The sequence below is a fragment of the Melospiza melodia genome, chromosome 2 (assembly GCF_035770615.1).
Source record: "Melospiza melodia melodia isolate bMelMel2 chromosome 2, bMelMel2.pri, whole genome shotgun sequence".
In the NCBI taxonomy this organism is placed as follows: domain Eukaryota; kingdom Metazoa; phylum Chordata; class Aves; order Passeriformes; family Passerellidae; genus Melospiza; species Melospiza melodia.
In genome coordinates this window covers 57214565-57237141 of record NC_086195.1, presented here as the reverse complement: position 1 = coordinate 57237141, position 22577 = coordinate 57214565, and the positions used below count along the sequence as shown (strand labels likewise).

Here is a 22577-nt window from a genome sequence, read left to right as displayed (position 1 = left end):
GCCGCGCCCCCTTAGCGTCTCCCCTTCCGTCTGTTCCCGCCCTCGGGGGCGGGAGGAAGAGCGCAGCGCAGCGGCGATTGGCTGCCCCGCCCCTGCCCCGCGCTGATTGGTGGGAGCGCCGGCCCGGCGGGATCGGCCGGTTCGAAGGGCGGGCGCGGCCGTGCCGCCCGGCCATGGAGGCCGTGCTGTGCTCCGAGCACGGTGAGGGGCGGCCCGGGGGCTTCCGTGGGGGGCGGTGTATGGGGGGCTCGATCTGACCAGTTCCGTTCTTCTCCGCGCCGCAGGGTCCCTCTGCTTCCTGAAAACGGGCGTCCGCGATGGCCCCAACAAAGGGAAGAGCTTCTACGTGTGCGGGACGCAGGGCCCCACTTCCTGTGGCTTCGTCCTCCCAGCGCAGTAGGTGCAGGGCAGGGGCGGCAGGAGGGGGACGATGCGACAGGGGACACACTTGGCTGTCCTGGGGGAAGTTGCCAATCACTGTGTCAGTAGTCGCAAACTTGTTTTCTTACGTAGTCTTTGTTTTGTCGCAAGTGATTGCTTTGCGGTGGCAGTTTCCTGGGCAGTTCGTCTTGGCTGTATTCTTCCGCTTCTCCTTTCCTCCCTTCAGGGTTCCTGCTTCTCACTGCTTGATCCATGAGGGGTGCGTGGTGGAGCTGCAAGTCCTGGTTCAGCAGCCGGACAGAGATGAATACCAGTAAGTTCCTCAAATTTTTAAAAAACCGAATGTCTGCCTTCAAACGGGTAAAAACTGTGTTCCTTTTTCCTTCTTTATCGTATGTTCAGTGCTTAAAATAATGTTCTCAAATGTTCAGTGCTTAAAATGTTCTTTTTTTTTCTTAATGTTCTCAAACTGATTCTGACTAATGGTCGTTTAGTCATTTACGTCAGAAAAGCTTGCATCCTGTAAATAAGTAGTTTTTCTGTAATGAGGATTTAACATCCACCTAAGCTGTACCTACGTTCTGTGGGAAAGGAGGCCCATTATTTAGAGTATCTCATTTTTATGGCATCTTTGAAGACTTACTTTGTAGGATGCTGCCTCTTAAAAATAAAGATTGTTATTCTTAGGATCAGGAGGCTTTTAGCTCTCTTTATTATTTATGAACAAGTGAGAGAGTTGAACTACCAATCATTCAAAGTGAAAACAGGGGTTTATTGCACATATTGAAACAAATGGTGTTGGACAACCAGAGAGAACTTGCCGTTTCCTTCTAGAATTGAAGAGAATATTTGAGCCCTGAGGCCTTAACTTACCCTGCTTCCAAATGTTTGCCACTTTTATTAGCAGTTACATCCAATAGTATAAACCTGGCTCATCAGATAATGTTTGTTTTTAACAGAATTGAACATGGCTCTGTGATTGGATTCATCCAAACTCAGCATCAAATTCCCCAATGTTAGTTCTGATAAGATACTTGCAGCAATCTTGGTTGGCTGCTAGTTTTAAAAAAGAGTTGTTATAAAGATGAGGTAGCCTGTGCAGTGTAACTAAAAGAAGAGTTGCTTCCTTGCACCTTGAAATCTTAAGATGCTTCTAAGGCTTTAAACATAGACAGTATTTTTGCCTGAGCAGTTACTCTGATATTGCTAAAATTTAGAAAAACCTCTAACCCTAGGAATCTTTATTCAGAGAACACTACTCGTGTAAAACCTCTGTTGCTAGTGTTCACAGCCTTTTGTTATGCAAAGGTCTGGATAAAAAGTACAGACTCATAGAACTTGTCTGTGATGTTTTTGGTGGAAAGTACTTTTTAAATAATGCTTAGAGCTTCTTCATTGGCTCCTGGGATTGAAATCTTGTTTTAATCCTTGGTAGGTTGTTTTACCGATGCCTTAAGAGTAAGTTGAATGGGAAGAAATGGTGTGGAAGCTTGCCATGGCAGGTAAGAGTGTTTTGTTTGTATTATAGTATCACCTTACTTCAGCATGGCTTTTCATTCCATATACCATAATCACCTCTGAAACTACTTAGTGGGAGATTTTATAATTTCCAGTCAAGAAGTGTATCAGGCCTGCTGTCCTCTAGATGAGATTTCTCTTTCTTCTGAGTTCTGTGAAGTACTCAGTATTCTTCAGTCTTAGAAGAAGCTTGGATTTGATTTCTAGCTTTTTTTCTAGAGATTGTGCTATTGGGACTTGATCCCAAAAAACAATGGGAATTGCAAAAAAAGTAGAAAACCAGATTTTGTTTTGGATTTCTTATGAAATGTTATCCTGATTCTGTTAAAATGATAGGAAAGATGATCTTGGTAGAGGATGAAGTCTTGCTTGAGGTGATAAGGTTGTGTGTGTTATTAACAGGCTTTAATAATTTTTACATTAGCATTTACTGCCATGTACATATTGCAGGATCCAAAAGCTACCAAAGTGTCAAACCCCTTGGAATCCCAGCCCAGAACAGAACCTTTCTTCAATCCCACTAGCCAAAGAAATCCATTCAAAGTGCTAGATGAGAATCAGGCACCATCATCCTGGAAACAAATGAGGCAAAGAAATGGAGAAGAAATTAAAGCAAAAGGAGCTAAAGCAGAGAATGAGAGTGTGCTGGTATCACATAAAGAAAAGAAATTGATCTCTGAGTCCTCCATAGAGACAGTACCTCTGGAAGAGCTCAACAATAAAAAGAAAACATCCACAGGAAGTAAAAGTGACCCAGAACTTCAGGAGACTACAGTATCTGAATCCAAACTTTGCCTTTTTGAGACCAGGAAAGGGAAAAGTACACTTTCAGAGGAAGAGAAGTATGATGGCAGTGCCAGGGAATCCAAGAAGCCTTCTGATTGTGTGGACAAGGAGCCAGGCACAAGATCAAAATTCTTACCACTAAGTCTTGGAAAGCAAAGTACAAGTACCAAGCCTCCAGGAGAGGAGCAGCTTGGAGAAAAAAGCTTAAAAAGTTGTAAGGATAAAGACACAAGAAAGAAAGATTGCAGTGGTCAGAACAATGGTGAAATGACACCAATGTCTAAGGAATATGCCCCTTCCCCAGCAGGAGCACAGTTGGCATCAGAGTGTGATGCCCTGAGGGGAATGGCAGAGGCAGAGCTGCCCAAGGCACAACTTGGGCCAGGGCTGCCACAGTCTCCTGGTGAAGCCTCTGCCAGTGATAGTGATAAAGAAGAATTTGTTTGTTCCTCATCAGGTGAAAGTAAACCTGAGAAATCAGTTGAGATTCCTTCAGGGAAATCAGGAAAGAGTGTGCAGGGGACACCTTTGCCTGGAGCAGCAGCATCATATCATATGGAAGGACCCCAGGACCCTAAAGTGCTTCATAACCGTCTTCTACTCGAGCTGAAACAGAAGAAGGTCATTATTGCGCCTATTATTTGGGGGTTTTATTGTTCTGTTTTCAAGGTGATCTTTGTTACTCATGACAGGCATCAGAATATGTCTCCTCACAGCAGAAACTCAAAATGGGGCTTAGGAAGATGTGGCATGGAAGGCAATTCAGCCTTTGTACAGACTGGTTGTAATAAGCAGATACAAACCAATAACTTTGATGGTAGTACAATCTTCTGCATTTGGGGATGCTCAGTTTTGACCTACCTGAGGCTGTGTCTTGCCTTTTACCCTGAAAATAATTTGCATAAAATGGAATAGTGCACAGCCAGTTTAACCTTTGTAAATAACATGGCTGTCTCTTGGCCTTGTGCAGTAGGAGTGATTTAGCTATGAAAGCTTACATTGGGGTGAAATAACCCACGTGCCTGTTTGCTTTTTTTTTTTTTAATTTGAAAATTGCCAATCACTATGTTTTATTTTTCATTATGACCCCCCCGCCTTTTTGTCTGGAGTTCAGAACAGAACTTTGAAATGAAGTCAGAACTGTTTGTGCAAGCACAGAGAGAAAGGTGCAAGTAGGTTAAATATTTTGAATGTTTTGAGAGGTGTTAAGACTGTCTGACTCACCTGACTGCCTGTTTCATAAAAAGGAGGAATTCCTGTGTCCTTCCATATTTTCTAATGAAACACTAATAGTTAGTTTTCTAAAGAACCCTAATGGTTAGTTTATTTTCTCCTAAAAGACTGTTTAATTGCACTGAATGGTGCTTGAAAGCTTTTGGAGACTACAGAACAGTATTTAAAAGCAAATTAAAATGGCCTAGGATTACTTCTTTTTAGACTTCTGACCTGATTGTTCTGTGTTGGCAGACAGCTTAGTGACCACACTCAAGTTTTGGTTTCTTTCTTTTTTGCAGAGTACATTGGCTACAGTGAATGTACAGATGCTGCCAGATAAAGGGGAGCGCTTATTAAAGCAAGTGCAGGATTTGGAAGCTGCACTCAGTGCTCTTAACATTTCAGCAGCAGATACTAGTGAAAAAGGTAGGGCTAATTTTTTTTTTTTTTTTTGTTTCTCCAGAAGTTTACAAAACAGTTTGTCTTAAAATAGTTGTTAATATGCAAGAAGCGTAGCATATACTTATATGTGGCTTGTGGTCTATAAAACGTTTGTCTGTTGAGATTTACTGAAGAGGAAAATTGTTAATTGCAAAGTACGTGTCCGGGAGCTGATGAACAGAGCAACTCAAATGTTTCCTCTGTAATGTAGTGGCTTCCCAAGGGAATTTCCTCCTACCCTTGGGATCTAGGTTTCCAGCTTTGGCTACATGACTGAAACAGGTATCTCTATGAGAACATGCCAATGAAGTGTTCACTCCCTCTGTTGCATTGTGGATCTGTGTTGTTCATGCATGTTGTTATCACTGAATATTCCAGTTACCAGCAGCTTCCAGTGTGCCATTCCTGAGAGAGAAAAGCTCATAAGCTCTCTTGGCTCATTTGTTCTTGCATATATAGTTTTTGTGTCCAAAATATAGACAAGAGACACGGCTTCAATATTAATAAATTATCTGGGAACAGGGAGCAAAACTGACCTTGTTTGCACTACTCTGATCACAGCTACAGAATTCACTGTGTTGCTGTAAACCACATACTGAGGCTGCAGCTGGACACATTGCCTGTCACAGCAGCAGGCTGAGAGCACATGTTCGTAGTTGCAGTAGCTCAGGTGATGTGGTAATCTGCTATTAAACTGGTGTCACCACTTCATAGTATTTTGCAAGTAGACTGTTGGGCAAAATGAAGGCTCTTGTCTGGGCTATAGAGCAAGGCTCTTGAGATTCACTGTCCAACCTTTTCTGCCTGTGATTCCTTTCTCCTTAAGGGCAGGATAGCACAAGCAGCAGCTGCTGTGAAGAGTCTTTATCTAACCCAATTGGCAGGCCAGGTGGTACAAAGTTGATAGCACCTCTCCTACTTCAGGATCCTACAGCAAAGGCCTCTGCAGGCTCACAGAGTCACCTCTCAGTTGCTGCTACTTTGGGTTCCAGTGGCCAAAGTTTTGGAAGTAAGTATAGAAAGACTTTGCTATTACAGAGAACCCAGTTAAGTACTATTTCTGAAATAATCCTGCAACTTGTGGATACATGTGAGAGTACAAAGCCTGTTTTGTTGCTGCATACTGTCCCTCAGGCATCTGTAGCCACTGAAGACTGAAGTCAATCTCTGGGGTGAAAGATCTGTTTGGGAAAGTTAGCTTTGTAAACATATCTCTGGTACTGTATTTTTGCAGTGAGTGTTGGTGTGCAGAATCTGTATGGGGGAAGAATGACAGAAGACCGAATCAGGGCTGTACACAGTGCCACATTTGAGGCTATTAATCATCTTCATAAATCTCTAGAATCCTGTCCAACAGAGGAGACAGCAGCTGAAGATCCCGCTGGACTGAAGGTGGGTTGGCAAGGACGGAAGCTGTCATGCTGATGAATGAATCACAATGAGTGGTACCCTACAGCATTCCTTCCTTCCCACTTTGACATACTTTGCATCCTGCTGGAAAGAGATACTCTATTTAGTTCCATCCGTGTTGTTTGTATGTGACTGGCAGAACAGAGGTGTGAGGAACAGGCTGAGAACTTCATTTTTCATTCTTCCTGATGAGCTATAAGAAATAATCTTTCAAGAAAGGTTTGCAGGTGATTACGTTCATGGAATGTGATGGACTCTGGAGTAGTTCTCATCTGTTTGAGGTTATATACAAGGTATTGGAACAAAGGCACATGCCTCTACAGGATGGTGTGTAGATGCATATATGTTGTGTCACTTGTCACATTGTCTTGGGACCTTTTCAGTGGTGGGGAAGGCCACTGAATGTCCTGTGATGGTAGTATGTAGTCCCTCTTCCTGTTTTAAGAGTGTAGGGGGTCTTAGACTCAGTGAGAAAAGGGGAAGTGTTCTCAATACCTTTCCTTGACAGTGGTAGCTGTTGTAAGCAAAGCAATCTGGGGTGGATTTTCCCGCTGAACAAGCCCTTGTTATCTGCTCTCTGAGAGCACTCTGAGGCATTAGGCTGGTTAGTGCAGGAAACATTAGGAAGACTCACATATGGCACTGCTTGCCTCCTGACTGCAGAAGTTGCTTACCTTGGGTATCTCAGCCCCTGTGGAAAAAGATCAGGTAGGTAAACTCCTTTTATTAGGATTGTAGTAAAACAGTTGAACATGGCAATTGGTACAGGAAGCAGAAGTGTCTAAATTTTGCCAGGTATTTCCTTCAAATCCTCTGTCTCACTCACCCCCTCAGGTCCCACTGCTGCAGCACCAGAAACAGGCGCTCTCGTGGCTCCTTTGGAGGGAGAGTCAGAGGCCGTGTGGAGGAATTCTGGGTGAGAAATAGAATGGCAAAGTGGATTTTGTGGGGCAGATCTATGGCCAATAACTGGTTATTTTGTAGACATGTCAAAAGGGCTCGTTTTCTGTGCCCTATTACCAAGTACAGGTATTAACCAATGACTAAATCATACGCTGACATTTTCATTTGTGTATTTTTGATTTTCTGGGTTCCCCAGGACACTTTCTGTTGTAGTATTTCGCTCAGTGTAGATCCAAGGGGGCTCATTTTTGCAGGTGATAACTTGTGTGCATCTTTTTGCAGCGGATGACATGGGCTTAGGGAAGACTTTAACCATGATTGCTCTCATTCTGGCCCAGAAGCAGCTGAAGACAGAGAAAAGAAAGGAAACATTAGAAATATGGCTATCCAAAAATGGTACAGATTTTTTTCCATTCTACAGCACATACATTATGATGAAGTGCCATCTGAAATGCCTAAAGCATTATAGGTTAAGGGGTTGTAGAGCAACACACTGTATCTGTGCTCATATTCCTTCTGCAGGAAGCTTTCATTTGGCTAAATTGTACTGTGCCTCCTTACATGGCCTTTCTCTGATCAGGGTCATTTTTGTCTCGCAGTGGATGTGTAGCATTTTCTGACTCATTCCTTTATATTGTTTGGAGATTTATTTTTTTTTTTTCACTGATTTTCTGAAATAGTTAAAGCCAGCATCTCACAGAATCACAAGGTTGGAAGAGACCTTCAAGGTCATCAAGTCCAACCTGTTCCCTCCCACCTCAACTAAATCATGGCACCGAGTGCCACATCCACTCTTTTTTTAAACATACCCAGGCATGGTGACTCCACCACCTCCCTGGACAGACCATTCCAGTACTTTATCACTCTTTGTGTGAAAAACTTCTTCCTAATATCTAACCTGTATTTCCCTTGATGCAGCTTGAGACTGTGACCTCTTGTTCTGTATGTTGCTGCTTGGAGAAACCCCCACTTGACTACAACTACCTTTCAGGAAGTTGTAGAGAGTGATATGCTGGGTTTGCAAAAGATTTCACAGTTTTTTAAACATATGTGTAGTTTTCATAGGCACTTCAAATAGTTACTACTCACCTCTCTGTAACTGATCTTTTTTCTTTCCAACTCTCCCCCAAAGATCACTTTTATCTTGTCCACAGACACTGGGTACGTTAGTGCTTTTTAAAGAGTATTGCTTCTGTGTCCACAGTTTGTACTGTCTGTATCCTCATGGAATTGGTTGGACACTCTTCTCAATTGCAAATTTCCAAAAATTCTGTCTTTGTTCTAGTCTAATGTGAAGACATTGAAACCTGTCTGCAATATTTTCTTTTAGACTTCACTGTTATCCCTTCCCATGGCACTTTAGTTATTTGTCCTGCATCCTTGATCCATCACTGGAAGAAAGAGATTGAGAGACGTGTGGTCTTTGGCAAACTGAGGGTGTATCTGTACCACGGGGCAAATCGAGATAAGCATGCAGAGGTGTAAGTGCTAAACCATAAATATGACCAAGAAAAACAAAATACGATGTAGCAAGAGACACTGTTTATCAAAATTGAAATGAAAGTGGATCTAGAATGATGGGAGAATGTGAAGTATTAAAATGTGGAACGTCCAGATAGTCAGACTGATGTGTGCTATCAAGGTGGGCTTAGTAAAACGTTTATGGCCTGTGCCCATGCTCAGTGGTTCTGGTGGAGGCCGTTGTTGCTTTTGATATCAAAAAAAAGGTGTATATTCTCCAGAAGATCTCTTGCTTGTAAAGATTGTCAATGGCAGTTTCTTCCATGCTTGTGCTTGGTAGTTGTATTTTTTTATCAGTGATGTGTATAATTCAGTGTATTTTCTAGACCTCTTCAGGTGATGCTGAACAGTATTCCTGGGTGCCAGGCTCTAAGTACAGCTCATGCCATGTGGTGTGCACTCTGCTCAATGGGCTTTTCCTGTCATCTTGAGCTTGATGTGTCTACTTCCAGTATCCTTAAAATGGGGACAATGTGTTTTTCCTGTTTAACTGCAATGAAGCTCAGTTTTCTGTAAAACTCAGAGTTTCGGCTCGTGCAGCACTGTGTTGTTCTTAAATGCATTCTTCAGCATGCATTTAGTCTCTCTTGCAAAAAAAAATTCTTATTGGTTCTTGTTCCTGTTTACTACTTTCTTTTAATTCAGGCTTTCTGGATATGATGTTGTTGTCACAACCTACAGCCTTCTCTCCAAGGAGATTCCCACAACCAAAGAGGAGGGGGAAGTCCCTGCTCAGGACCATGATGTGGAGGTGAGAAGCCATAATGTCTATAGGGAATTGCCTTAAAGTTTTGTTCTGAGGTGTTACAAACCATTGTTGTTTGAAGTAGCACCTTATATGTGCTACAGTGAGCAGCAACTTGATTTATTTTTTTTCATAAGCCCCTGTTGATTATTTTTGTAAAAGCAAAGTGATGAGAGGAAGTGCTATGAAGTGGAGCAAGAACAGATATATTCACAATATATGTGTTCTGTGGAATTATAGAATATGTTACATTGAATTCAGACAGTTGAAATGTCTTAAGAAGTAATTTCAAGAATGCAGTGATGAATCTCATTCTCCTTTTGAGGTGAAGGAGTAGTAGAATCTTCTGTTTGTTGTTTGAAGCGCTAATGCCACCCCAAACTACCAGAAACCTCAGGCTCTGGGTTAGTCTGAACTGAGACTGAGGCAGCTTCCATGCTGCCTTGAAGAAACAGCAGTGTGCTGGCTGGGCTATGAAAATAATGATGTGATTGCTAAGTGCTGACTGAAATGACTACACAGTGTAGAGGAAGTCTCTTTCTGTCTCCTACCTACTGCCCAATTTCCAGATGTGGCTCTTGAAGAAAACAGAACTTGGAATTTTCTGAAATTTCTAGTGGCATCTATAAAATTTTGAGGATCAGAATAATTATATGTGGTCCTTCATCTCAGCATAGCAAAACTTTACTGTTATGAAACACCTCTTTAAACAACAACATTATAAGATAAAATGTTAAAAGCATGAAAATGAACAAAATACTAGAAATTGTTATTGAGATCAGGCAAATAAGTTAGTTTTTGGCTTATAAACTTTAAACATGGAAGCTTTAAAGAGATGATTTTTGGAGACCGTTTCGTACATGACAGTAAGAACACAAACTGCTGCTGACTAACATCACAAAAATACTTTGTGCTGGAAAAATGTGTTTGCCTGTGCCTCCTTAGAGAACCTAGGTTTTGATTCAGATTATAGTCAGCTTTTTCTTTCAGAGTGGATCATCTCCCAGTTCCCCTTTGCTCAGGGTAGCTTGGGCTCGAATTATATTGGATGAAGCTCACAATATTAAAAATCCACGGATTCAAACCTCTATAGCTGTGTGCAAATTGAGAGCCAGTGCCAGATGGGCTGTCACTGGGACGCCAATACAGAACAACTTGCTGGACATGTACTCTCTGCTGAGGTGAGCTGGCTGCACGTGACACATGGGCAGGGATCCAGTTTTAGTAATTCTTCTCTGATGAAGTGCTGAAGTTGTTTCTAAGTTTGAGATGTCTCTAAGATATGTGGAGTAGTAGGATTGGTTATATTAATGGTTAGCACCATTAGGTAGTAGGATTAGTTATATTAATTGATTGCAAAGGCTGTGGTGAGGCGTTGCAAAAGTCTGACCATGTGTTTGCTGTTGCATGTAGCTTTTCTGCCTCCATGGAGAACAAAGGGGAAGTTACCTTGGATCTCCTTTGTCTTCAGGATGAGTATGCACAAAACCAATTTTAATGAACAGAGGTTTTTTGAGTTAATCTGTGTTGTTACCAGGGTATCCTGGGAGGACCTTCTTAGAGTGTTGTGCTGCGAGGGCATTGAAGGAAAGAGTGAAACTTTGGATTCTCTGAACAGTGATAAACAGGTGCTCCTCATTGCTGAGGGAGGATAGGTTACAAGTGGTGTTGTAGAACCAGAGAGAACTTGCATTTGAAATTAATTTTGGATAATTGAAATTAACTGTCAAGTAAGAAGTTTGCTATTTTGAAATAACTGATGAATATGGTTTTTGGCAAGTTCATCTGGATGTCCTTTGTTTGCTGGTGATGCTTGAAGCATAATGGGCTAAGAGGAAGTGATGGGTACAGAATCAGAAAGAGGTACTTACAGTATTAGTGATGGTAGGACATCTAAGCAAAAACGTTATCACCACCATTACACTGGAAATTAATTACTGCTCCTTGGTCATGCAGTTATGGCATTTGGAAATGGTTTGTTTTGGTAGCAAGAAATTTGGTTCTGGTCACTCCAGAGTAAGTGAAGAACTCTTCTTCCCTTGGTATGAAGTCTCTTTCCTTCCTGTCACAGGTTTCTACGTTGCTCTCCTTTTGATGAATACAAAGTTTGGAAGTACCAGGTAGATAACAACACAAGGAAGGGAGGGGAGAGGCTAAGCCTGTTAACCAGGAGCCTCTTACTGCAGAGAACTAAGGACCAGCTGGATTCAGCTGGCAAGCCCCTGGTAAGAACTTTATCCTCCAAAACTATACCATCATTCCATTGTTTTCCTTGCAGCAGACAGTTATTTACATGCATAAATTTGTTAATGGGTGGGGTTTCCCATCTGCTGCAGCCTCTTGAGCAAGAGAAGCAAATGTCTGTGGGATGATTTGGTTGCTTACCCAGAAAGCAGAATTATAGAAAATAATGAAACCTTTCAGTTATAAATCACATATTATTTATATCAGACAAAAATATGCCAAGTAATTGCATATAGATGGCCACTTAGTGGAAAGTTAGTCTAGATCGCTGGACTAGCCTAGGTCTGAGAACCCAAGCTGCCACATGGACCCGGTGTGTACTGGAGCATTGGCTTTCTGCATTGCTTTTTACAAACAGTCTGTTAAATGGAGTATTAGTCATAAGTGTGTCTTAAGCCTTTAAAAGGTATAGTTTTAGTGTACTGTGTGATTTTGAAAGGGGAAATAAGGTACTTTAACAACACAAAAATTTATCCCTTTGTGGTAGTTGTTGAGCAGTCCATACATAGTATGAACTTGTTATTGGATGAGCTGGAATAAAGATTTTATTGTGAGTGTTAACCAGGCTCCTTGGAGTTCTGTGAGTGCCTGTTATGTCATAACTGCATTAATACGTTTGGCTTTAGTGCACAAACAGCTGTCTTCTGAAATTTAGAGTGTTGGTTGTGTTAAATCTTAGATTGCTGCTGTTTGTGATGCTCTCTAAGACATACACTACATACATCTGATCCTGTGAATTTTCACTTTAGGTATCTCTGCCCCAGCGTAGAACGCAGTTGCATCAGTTAAAACTTACAGCAGAGGAGCAATCTGTGTACAATGTGCTCTTTGCAAGATCCAGGTATGAATGTGGGTAGAGATATGGTATTTTGTGGGTTTGTTTCTTATTGATATGGAAATCAGAGGAGACATTCACTTCGGATGAGGAGAGCTTTTGGATAAATTCCTGTTAATTTTTTTCCCTTCTGATTTACCTGTCTAGTGTGTTTGAAAATACACTGCTTTTGTTCAGGTAGCAGGCAAAACTGATTAATTTCTTTTCTCCCATATATTCATGCCTTATATGAGCTTTGTATTCTAGCCTTACACTTAATCTCACTGATTTCAAGACTCCAAAGACTTGGAATTGCAACAAGTAGTTCTTAAATGATGATGTGTGAGCACCTGTAAATGAGAGAATTATCATCTTTGCTCTGTGATTCTTATACAGTTAGAAATTATGCTGGCCTCTCCAGATAGCTGTAATGCAAGCCAGCATCACTTTGTGTTCTCCTAGGCTCTTTCAGCAGTCTCCCTGTAAAGATTTTCCCTTCCTTTTAAATATGGATTTAAAAGTCTTCTCATATTTAAAAGGCAGACTTGCTTTCTCTTGTGATTTACAAAATGCATCTTTGGTTTTGATCATACTCAGGTTAAACAAGACTGGAGTTTTTTTTGTGATCATTTTTGTGACTGAATGATTAATGAAACCTTCCTTACCTTAACGCATCATCAGCTTGCTAAGCTCAGGTCCCTCTTGCCTTTTTTCTTGCTGTGAATCCCAGTGTCTGTCTTTTTTACAGGTCAACACTACAGTCATACCTAAAGAGACAAGAGCAGAAAAGTGAAGACAGAGAGTATGATGGTGGTAACCCCTTTGAGAAAGGTTTGTGCATGCCCTCCCCTAAAGACATTTTCAGAAGTGGCTCTTAAGTGCACAGCTCAGAAGGGGGAACAGACCTGGGGTCAGGACTTAGGAATTCTTCACAAAATGCTCCCCTCATGTTCCAAAGACTTATACCTTAGTATTCTAAGTGTGTTCTCATCGTTGTGGCTCTGGGAAAATCTCTTAACCCTTCTGGGCCTAAAATTGCTTTTGAAATAAAGATCTAGTTGCTCAGATAACATATATCAGCATTAGTGTATGGTATATCATACTCTGACTTGTGTTGTTATCTTTCTTTCCCTTTTTAACTTAAATTGGGTGTTTATTAGTTCCTATGATAAATCAGGTATTTGCTTGCCTGTTCATTCTTGACTCCTGTTTGTGAACCTCTTCCTGGAGGTGGATGGGCAGTGCTCTGAAATGCTTCCAAGAGCTCCTGATGTTTTGTCTTCCTTCCTTGGCAGTTGCACAAGAGTTTGGAGTCAGTCAAAAGGAATTTCTAGCAGGCTCACAAAGTGCCTCCCAGGTCTCAAGTACTGTCCATGTCTTGTCCATGCTCTTGAGGCTCCGTCAGTGCTGCTGCCATCTGTCCTTACTGAAAGTGGTAATTGCATTGTAGTGGTGTGGGGTTTTTTCCAAGTGTTTATGCAAATTAACAGACTTGGTAACACCTTTGTTTCTCTTAGCTATGAGAGTATGAACAGAGTCAATTTTAGGACTCTGTTTTGAAGCCCAAGATGTTTTAGATGGGCTTACATTCTACTGAAGAGTTCCCCAGCATAACTTATATGGGCAGCTGTGTCTTTGGAAATACCTTTATTCAGACAAAACGGGAACTAGAATTTTAATGGTGAAAAAGTCTTAACCTAGTCTCTTGAAAAGTGCACATGTGTAGCCTGTTTCAAGGGCTTTTGTATTGGAGAGCTCTGTCAGTGCTTTGAAGTTGCCTTGCATGAAGCAGACTAATTTTTCAGGAGTTCTCAGCTCTGAACTCTTATATATATATATATATATATATATATATATATAGCAGCTGTAGAGAGAGTTCAGCTACATCTGTAATCCTGCAGTTGTTAAATGCTGAGGCACAGCGGGAGTCCAAGGAGACTGGACCACACGAAATGGCTAAGCTCACATGCTTTCCATACACTGCCCCTTTTGGGGCAGAACAGGTCTAAAGGAACTGTTTGATCCAGTAGTGTTTCTTAATTGTTCTGTCTTCATATTGTATAGCATCCTTCAAATACAGTGTCCTCAGGCAGATACTGTGCTCACTGGATCAGAACTGAATTTGATCTCAGACTTGACTGTGATCTCTTATTATTTTCCTTTCTTCCCACAGGCTCTGGATCAAGTTAACTTGAACAGTGAAGGCCTTGCACTCTCCATTGAGGAACAGCTTGGTGCTTTGACATTGTCTGAGCTCCAGACTCCTGATTCCAAGTCAACAGTCTACCTCAATGGCACAGCTTTTCAAACAGATATCTTTGACATCACCAGGGAGAGCACCAAGGTATTCTGGTTGTGGCATTCTTACCTTCCTTGAGAAGCTTGGATTTCAGCACTTTACCTCTTAAATGGTAATTGCAGATCAGGCTAAGTTGCCAACTGAGATGAAATCAGATTAATAGATTGATAGCCTGCTGAGCCCCTTCTGGGAGCTCGAACTTCTCACACGTTGAGCAGTACTTTTAGTAAAGCTGTGAGAATGTGATTGCTGAAAAACTGTAAGTGAAAATCTTAACCACTGGATTCCCAGAAGCTCAGAAGAGCTTGTATGTGAAATCATGGTGCTTGTGATGAGCAAGAAAAAAGGGGTGGCGGCAAGAGGAGAGGTTGCAATAACTTCCCACAGGAAGGCTGGAATCCGTAAGACAGGCTTGTATGATTTGATTTCCTGGCCCTGTTTTCTGTGGGGGGAGTGTTCTTGCCAATGACTATTAAAATCTCTTCAAACTCTAAACACAGAAGAAATTTCAGCTGAAAAGCTATTTTGATTGCTTTTAGTAAAGAATATCCAAGCACAAGCCGGATTATGAGAGCAAGCAGACTAATGTTTTGGATTTTTTTTTCCTGTAGATAGCTCAACTCTTGGCCGAATTGAAAACTATTCAGAGTCACCCAGAGCCTCATAAAAGGTTAGCAACCATGTCCTTTTCTTTAGTCATAGTGATTGAGAGAAGCATATTGTTTCTTGACAACAGCAGAAATAGCTTAAAATAATTTAATACAAAACTCATGGTATGATAAAATTATGTCACTACTGCAGTAGTTGAACATAAGTCTTGAGGAAATAAAAAAAGTCTAAGACAAAAGAGGGGAGTTTAAGATACTGATAAGTGTAAGCATAAGGGAAAATGTGCGAGAAGTCTCAGGCCTTGAGGCCCAGGAAGACTATTCTCCAGAAGTAGGATTGGGAATAATTTTGTTGTGATGAGAAGTATTTGCCCACCCTACAACCAAAAGAAGTGGAGGACTAAAGTAGAGATTAAAACTGAACCTGGTAGAGATAAAGGAATGCATTGATCAGAGGACCTGTAGAAAGCTTTTGTCCAGTCTTTTCCAAAAAGTATTCCCTTCATAAGAATGGGAGCACCAACATTGCTTTTGTACCCTTTCAAGAAACTATTAAACAAATTACTGCCTCACAAACTGTTTAGTCCAACAAACTGGAGAGTGAGAGGCTATAGTGAATCTAAATATGGTGTCGGTATTGATTTTTGTGATTTTCAGAAAAAGCTGTATTGTGACTCGGGTTTGTGGTTGGGAGGTGAAAATGTAAAATCCAAAAAATAGAGGTGAAAGTTATAGACTTAATTTACATGAAGTTTATTGGTTATTAGTCTTTCATAGTAAGTTCTACCACTACACCTCTACTTCTGAATTGGGAAGGGGCTTGGCTGCAGTTTGCAGTGGGGAAGAGTGCCTGAATTGTTGTGTCCACTTGGGTGAGACACTGCAATGACCAAACTGTTCCAGTAGTGAGTGCTGGTTGTGAACTCCCTGTTCTCTCTCCAGCGTGGTTGTCTCTCAGTGGACGAGCATGCTCAAAGTTGTAGCTGTGCACCTGCAGCGCCTGGGACTGAAGTATGCCACAGTGGATGGCTCTGTCAATCCCAAACAGAGGATGGATGTGGTGGAAGAGTTCAATAACAATCCCAAAGGGCCTCAGGTATGCATTCAGGGCAGGGAAGTAGTCCCTAGCCCTGCTGTGAGCAGTTGTGATGTCTGACTCAGTGGTTGTAAACAGATTCCTCAACTCTCTTTTGGCCTTTGAAGGTAATGTTGGTCTCGTTGCTGGCTGGAGGCGTTGGCCTGAACTTGACTGGAGGAAACCATCTCTTTCTCCTTGACATGCACTGGTAAAGAGAAATACAAATTCCATCTTGGAGAGGATATGTTGGGCATGCTGCTTGCTTTGTCACTGGATGTAATGTTTGATGCAACTGGGTTAGGCAGGAGGTGTTTAGCTTATAGTTGGGGTTAGTGGTTAGTTGGGGAAAAGTGTTTTTACTGTGGCCTTCATCCAAGATACTGATTTGTCAATCCAGTGCTCACTGGCCAGAAATACAGTACTCTAGGGGCAAGTAAAAATAGAGGAATATAACAGCAATCCAGGTATGCAGCTCTGTATCACAAAATGCTGCCGGGGACTTGGCAGTCCCTGGCTTAATTTCTTGCAGTAATAGAAATGGTGCAGTAATGTCTACAGGCAGTTTGGCTTTAAATAAATCAATGGTGTTGAGTGTAGTCAGCAGCTGGGCACAGCTAGAGTACCTTTGGCTTTTACATACGAGAAGAGTGTGTGCAAGCTCCTGATATTTGTGCTGTCTCATCAAAGTCACAATCATGGGTGTTTTCAACTAAACGTTACTCATGAGAACTTAAAAAGCAAACTAAATGTCTCTCATGCAAAACCAACTGCTATGTGGTAGCACTAAGGAGATGCTTCCACAATATGGAGGTTACACCAACAAGTATTCCCTGTAACTTTATTAGATGGACCCACCTCTTATGTAAATATTCCTGAGTGATGGCCTTTTTCACTGGTGTTTGCCTTTTTGCTTCGCTCTCTTTCCTTACCACCTACTCAGCTTTCTCTGAGTAGCAACTGTCAGCTTGGGGCTACATGGACCAGTGGTCTCAGTCATGCAGTTGGCTTTCCCAGGGCAAAGGGAAGTACAGTCAGGGTGTCAGGCTAGCCATCAAGCTGGTAAACCTGAGGTAGCCTGGGAGCAGTTTTAGTTCTACAGAGGAAGAAAACAGGATTCCCTAGAGGCAGGAAAATGAGTATAAACGGTTTTGTTGTTTGTTTTTTTTTTTTTTTTAATTACCTTTTAGGAATCCTGCTCTGGAGGACCAGGCGTGTGACCGCATTTACCGAGTGGGGCAAAAGAAGGATGTTGTGATACACAGGTCAGCATTTTACTTAGCAGAAGGAGGAGCTGCTGCTTGTATACTGCCTGGCTTTAGTCAGTGAGACGAGACCTTGTTTTATCTACTTACAGCTAGACACAAGGTCTGACAGTGGCATTGAGATTTGGGCAGTGAGATAAACATTTTTTCATGTGTTCTGTGTGGCATTTGCATGCATGTTGCTGTCCTGACAGCTAGCAGGGTTTCTTGTTTTTCAGCCTGGAGTATTGGCAATGTCCTGTTCATTCCTGAGAACAGTTTGGGCACCAAAAGATTTCTCTTGATTGAGTGGAGATTTTTTCACTGTGATCCCTAAGCCTGAACCTTTCTAGTATCACTAATAAAAAACACATAAAGCATTTCTAATAGGTGGCAAAATTGACTTTTATAAAAAGCATCTGTAACTAAGTACTGAACGATTAAATTAAATGCACAGCACATTTAAAGACTTGAATCTAAAATGTTCTTTTGGGTACAATGTTTTTTGTATAATAGGTGCCATCACTTATCATGCAATAATTACAGGATTTTGTCGCACAATTGCTGTTACTTCAGATGACCTAAGTTGAGACCTGAACTGCATCAGACTTATATTTTAAATGCTATCATGGTTGGATATGAGGATAGCTGTTTTCTGTTCAGAGGTTGTTGCAGTTTGAGACAAAATAGGAGGAAAATATTTTGTCAGTCACATAATTGACTAATTATTAATTCCTAAGTAAGATAAGTCCTTTGAAATGTACTGGGGAAGTGTTTGTATAACACTGACATTTTTTTCATAGCACTTGAGATGGTGTGGATTTGTTTTGTCCTTTTAAATTATTTTTTTTTAGGTTTGTCTGTGAAGGAACAGTAGAAGAGAAGATCCTACAACTCCAGAAGAGGAAGAAAGGTCTTGCCCAGCAGGTTCTGTCAGGCAAAGGAGAAACCTTCACTAAGCTCACTTTGGCTGACCTCAAAATTCTCTTTGGCATCTAATTATCTTTTGCAGTACCCAAGAGAAGGTAACTTTTACCTGCAAGTAACTGCAGATTTCATCATAAGGCTTCTGTTCTGAGGGGGTCATTTATTTTGAACAAACAACTACATTTTTGTAACTGTTCTGGAAAGTTATCAACTTCAATAGCTAGTTTTAATATTGATCATTTATACAAAAGTTAATAAAGTTTTAAGGTATTGTTTTGAAACAAATGGTTCTTGGTTTTCTCTGAATGCCTTCTACTTAGAACACTTTTCAGGACAGGAGATGCACAGGCCTAAGTGAAACAAGAACAAGGGAAACACGTGAGGTGGGGAAGTTCAGAGGTTGCATGGTGAGGTTGTGTGGGCATGAAGAAAGAGAAAAAAAATTGAGCATGATTCTATAAGACTATATACGTTTTAGAATTTTAAGTAACAAAATTAAGGAAGGACTTAGAAGAATACTATCACTGTTAAGCTCATTAAAGCAAGGCACGGGATACACTTTTCATGGAGCAAAAGAAGGTGTCAATTTATTCCCGTGTTTCTGTATATAGAGTTTTAAATAACACCTTTGTCTGTCCCTGATTGGGCAGTAACAAGTTGTTACCCTGTATTGATTAGTCACTCAGTCCCCTGGTGTGTACATGCAGAAAGAGTTATTTGTGACATAGTTTCATTTTTCTACCTAAGGGTTGCAAAACCAGTTCATACAGGTGCCTAGTGTTTTTCACAATCCTAGAGTTTTTTCTCAGGAAAAAAGGCAGGAAAGTAGGTTGTTTTCCACTGCTGCAGGACTCTGTTCTCACAAAGAGCTGTCAGCTTTCTCACGGCTTCTGTTGGCTCAAGTCAGGGTTCAGTGTGTAAGGCCTTTGGCCTGCTGTTCCACCAATACAAATACTTCACTTTCTCCTTTGTTCTTGAGGAGGACTTTTTCTACCCTGCTCAAAATATTTACTGAAGCAGGGACCTAGATTTCTTGTATTTTTCTATGACATGGAACCTGAGTGCCTCATTGTTGTGGGGATTTTTTTGTGACTATTAGTTTTGAGGACATTCTGAAGTTGAAGGTGTAGCACCTATCTTTAGCTGCCATCTCATGAACTGGCAAATTTCTGCTGCAAAGTGATGAGAATGTGTGGTTTTGGTATTAAAAGTAAAATTATTTTAAAGTACTAATAAATAAGTGACTTCGGTTTGCACATTATCTACAGATCTGAGCAAAACTGTATCTCTGATGTTAGTCCAGGTCTCTGGACTGCTCTAACATAAGCAGGTCTTTGTAACCCAAAAATCCTTGGCCTCTTGTGGAGGGCTGAGAGCTCACTTCGCCTGTGGTCACTGAGGCGGTGACAGAACTGTGGTTACTGCTGCTAAATGGTCTTTCAGCGTGGTCTGTCAGGGGCGCTTACACAATGCCTGGACGCTGCAAGAGGCAGCCGGGGTGCTCTGCTACCCTGGCATCGCTCTGCCGCTGCCCTGTCTGTTCAGGTGCCATAAACAATGCACACTTAATCCATGTGTACTCAGGGGAACGCTGGGGTGCGCCGGAAGGGAAGTGGGACGGCCACAAAAGGTTCACCGTGGTCAGGATGGCCGAGCGGTCTAAGGCGCTGCGTTCAGGTCGCAGTCTCCCCTGGAGGCGTGGGTTCGAATCCCACTCCTGACATGACATGATGTTTTGTCTTTGCACACCATGAGGTGCTGTTTTGATGCGTGGTCCCGCCAAACCTGGGTGGGTGTGGACGGGGCGCCATCCCTGCGTTGCCGCGCGTGGGCGAGCGGAGGAGGTAAGTGCGCCAGGGGCACGCGTGGTGCCCACGCATTTGCGCTTCCGTTCGGTGCAGGCGATTCCGTCATAGGCTGACTCGGCTGGGATCGGCGGCCGCGCGGGCCATGTTTAGCACCGCCCTGACTGCAGTCCGACATGTGGAGTATTGATACAATTAAAGATGGTTGGCTCAGTTGGTTAGAGCATGGTGTAACCCTCCCCAAGGTCGCAGGTTCGATCCCCCTCCGAGCCAGTTCGTTTCTGGCCTCGCCGTCGTGTTAAAGGCTGCTGGTGCGGCTTCTCCCCGCGCTCCTTGGGCCGATCAACAGAAGCGGGAGAGAACTCCGCCCTTTTGGAGGTGCCCAAACCCGGCCGTGATTGTCTGCAGAGCCGGGCAAAAGCTGCCGCCGCGGAGGTTCCGATTTGATTAGCCGGTGCTGATGGTTATGGAGGGTAGTATCCAGCTGGACGTGAGAAAGCGAGGGGCTGAAGGAAAGGCATTGTCCAGGGCTGACTTCTCACGGGCGGTGCCCGCAGGAGGGCGTAGCCCGGTTTCCTGTAGGAAACGACACGGGCCGAGACCCCCGTCTGCGCTAGTGGGCGGTGCCTGGGTACAGGGGGACACCTCCATCTCTGCGGTGGAAGTGATGAAACGATCAGCGCCCTGCCCAATTTATCCCGCTAGAGGGCAGACACGAGCGACTCGAGCTGCGTTGGGCTGCTGCGAGCATGGGATAAGTGGTAAGAAAGCCGGCCAGGGAACAGAGGCGGCTCCTCCAAAACGAACTTGCGGGGAACGCCGAGGATAGCCCAGGCACCGCTGGGATTCGAACCCAGGATCTCCCAGTTACTAGACAGGCGCTTTAACCAGCTAAGCCACGGCGCCGGGTGGACCGCACGCAGTTTCGCCTCGCCCGGCCGTAAAGGGCGGGGCGCGTCCCTGGGGGCATCTTCTCCCTGCTGAAGAGTTCCTGCTCCGAGCTGGGGCTCTCGGGAAGTGGCTCCGAATTCCTTCGTTTTCTTTATTTCTTACCGGTGAAAATTTTTATCGTGTCAAAAAAAAAAAAAAAAAAAAAAAAAGAGGCAAACAGGGAGTGGTATTGGGGACACCGGAGAGACAAGTGAACATTCATGCGGAACAAAATACGCCTGTCGTAGTCGGCAGGATTCGAACCTGCGCGGGGAGACCCCAATGGATTTCTAGTCCATCGCCTTAACCACTCGGCCACGACTACCGAATATAGGTCCTATCTGGTTTTCTGCATTTTCTCGTCTGACCGGCGGATCCGCCCCCTTCACTTTTTCCTGTGTTTCCCTCCTGCGCGTTCCCGCCTCGGTGCCGCCCACCGCAGAGGGTCACCGGGATTTACGCGCGGGTCCCGGAACCACCGCCCGGGCCCCGCGAGCAAGGGGCTGGCCGACGCAGCTGATAGGCTGTCAATTGAGCACGTGGGAAACAACATTTGTGCGGGCCGGTTAGCTCAGTTGGTTAGAGCGTGGTGCTAATAACGCCAAGGTCGCGGGTTCGAGCCCCGTACGGGCCAGCAGGTCTTTTGGCTGGGTGGGGGTTTTCTTGGTTGTTTAGGTTTTTGGGTTTTGGAGTTTGTTTTTCTTAACAAACTTTAGAAAAACAAAAAGTTTGGGTTTATTTAGTTAGTTTGTTTTTTTAAACCTTTATTTTTTCTTGCCGTTTTAGCGTTCATTGGTATCAAACCACTCCCGCCCAGAGACGGGACCCGGGCGTACCCACCTCGCAGCCGGGAGGACCGAAGTCACCTCGCCCGTACCGGCTAAAGCGTTCTCAGGCAACGATGGGGGCAGGAAGATAAGAGAAAGAGAAGAAAAAAAGGCCCACTTTCTTGCCGTGACTCGGATTCGAACCGAGGTTGCTGCGACCACAACGCAGAGTACTGACCACTATACGATCACGGCCAACCAACACCCGGCGCGACCGCGGCGGCCGTCGACTGACAGCTGCCGCACTCCTGCAGCTATATTTCTGATGGTAAGGGGATATGGATTGGAATCTCCCTGGCAGAAAGTAAAGTGGCAATGGCGCAGCAAAACGACGCCCATGCCTCCCCGTCGGGGAATCGAACCCCGGTCTCCCGCGTGACAGGCGGGGATACTCACCACTATACTAACGAGGAACGCGCTGGCGAGTGTGCGATTGGTATCACTCCCAAGCTGGGAACTGCCTGAGGGGCAATGGCGGCCATTCGGGGACCCTCAGGAAGTCGTCGGCGCTGCGATGCCCGAGTGGGCACCGAGGGAGATCCTACCGAGGCTTTCGTAACTACCTGCGGCCCGCGATTTCCGGCGTTGCCTTGCTGTAAGCTTGAACACAAGGTTTACGGTGAGTCCCGCCTCATGGAGCGGGTTTGAAGGATATGGCTAACAGGGAAACCCACCCCGTGACCCCAAATCCATCAGCCTGTTGCCTGCCATCATGCGAGGCGTGGTTTGTTGAGTGGTTTACATTCAGAACTTTCAGATAATCTCCCAAGGGTAGTTGGGTTTTCCTTGCTGAACAGGCGGCAAAGTTGGCACCGTGTAATTGATTTCAGTAACAAAAAAAAAGGGGGGAGGGGGAGGAATGACAAGTTAAAAATACCATTTCC

The 22577-nt window shown here is 43.4% G+C and overlaps 1 protein-coding gene, 1 long non-coding RNA gene and 6 other non-coding genes across 9 annotated transcripts; 3 read left to right on the top strand and 5 right to left on the bottom strand.

Moving 5' to 3' along the window:
* Positions 1 to 150: 150 nt before the first annotated feature.
* TTF2 (transcription termination factor 2) lies at positions 151 to 18416 on the top strand. Of its 2 annotated transcripts, none has more exons than XM_063148277.1 (23): positions 151 to 201; positions 285 to 396; positions 608 to 694; positions 1817 to 1883; positions 2350 to 3306; positions 4200 to 4326; positions 5168 to 5350; positions 5576 to 5733; positions 6586 to 6667; positions 6937 to 7050; positions 7985 to 8135; positions 8821 to 8926; positions 9911 to 10101; positions 10992 to 11145; positions 11914 to 12005; positions 12727 to 12809; positions 13274 to 13413; positions 14152 to 14322; positions 14889 to 14947; positions 15828 to 15981; positions 16089 to 16171; positions 17151 to 17225; positions 18059 to 18416. In XM_063148277.1, exons 1-23 carry the CDS (start codon positions 174 to 176, stop codon positions 18201 to 18203), a joined length of 3519 nt encoding a protein of 1172 aa, XP_063004347.1. In that variant the 5' UTR covers positions 151 to 173; the 3' UTR covers positions 18204 to 18416. The 2 variants fall into 2 exon arrangements, with proteins under 2 accessions (XP_063004347.1, XP_063004346.1); XM_063148276.1 differs by having other exon boundaries at positions 9887 to 10101.
* Positions 6660 to 22221, bottom strand: LOC134414121 (uncharacterized). Its single transcript, XR_010026665.1, has 3 exons — positions 22090 to 22221; positions 12644 to 12745; positions 6660 to 6998 (listed from the first exon to the last, which is right to left on the bottom strand). It is a non-coding gene; the product is annotated as an uncharacterized LOC134414121 (long non-coding RNA).
* On the top strand, positions 19772 to 19854 carry TRNAL-CAG (transfer RNA leucine (anticodon CAG)). The gene has a single exon. It is a non-coding gene; the product is annotated as a tRNA-Leu (tRNA).
* TRNAT-AGU (transfer RNA threonine (anticodon AGU)) lies at positions 20769 to 20842 on the bottom strand. The gene has a single exon. It is a non-coding gene; the product is annotated as a tRNA-Thr (tRNA).
* TRNAS-AGA (transfer RNA serine (anticodon AGA)) lies at positions 21110 to 21191 on the bottom strand. The gene has a single exon. It is a non-coding gene; the product is annotated as a tRNA-Ser (tRNA).
* Positions 21427 to 21500, top strand: TRNAI-AAU (transfer RNA isoleucine (anticodon AAU)). Its single transcript has one exon. It is a non-coding gene; the product is annotated as a tRNA-Ile (tRNA).
* Positions 21817 to 21888, bottom strand: TRNAH-GUG (transfer RNA histidin (anticodon GUG)). The gene has a single exon. It is a non-coding gene; the product is annotated as a tRNA-His (tRNA).
* TRNAD-GUC (transfer RNA aspartic acid (anticodon GUC)) lies at positions 22035 to 22106 on the bottom strand. Its single transcript has one exon. It is a non-coding gene; the product is annotated as a tRNA-Asp (tRNA).
* Positions 22222 to 22577: the final 356 nt, after the last annotated feature.

Bases quoted from the DNA above. Each gene is read 5' to 3' on its own strand.
- TTF2 (XM_063148276.1), top strand. From the start codon at position 174: ATGGAGGCCGTGCTGTGCTCCGAGCACG. The intron at 202-284 runs GTGAGGGGCGGC...TCCGCGCCGCAG, and splicing joins CGTGCTGTGCTCCGAGCACG to GGTCCCTCTGCTTCCTGAAA. The intron at 7,051-7,984 runs GTACAGATTTTT...ATTTTCTTTTAG, and splicing joins AATATGGCTATCCAAAAATG to ACTTCACTGTTATCCCTTCC.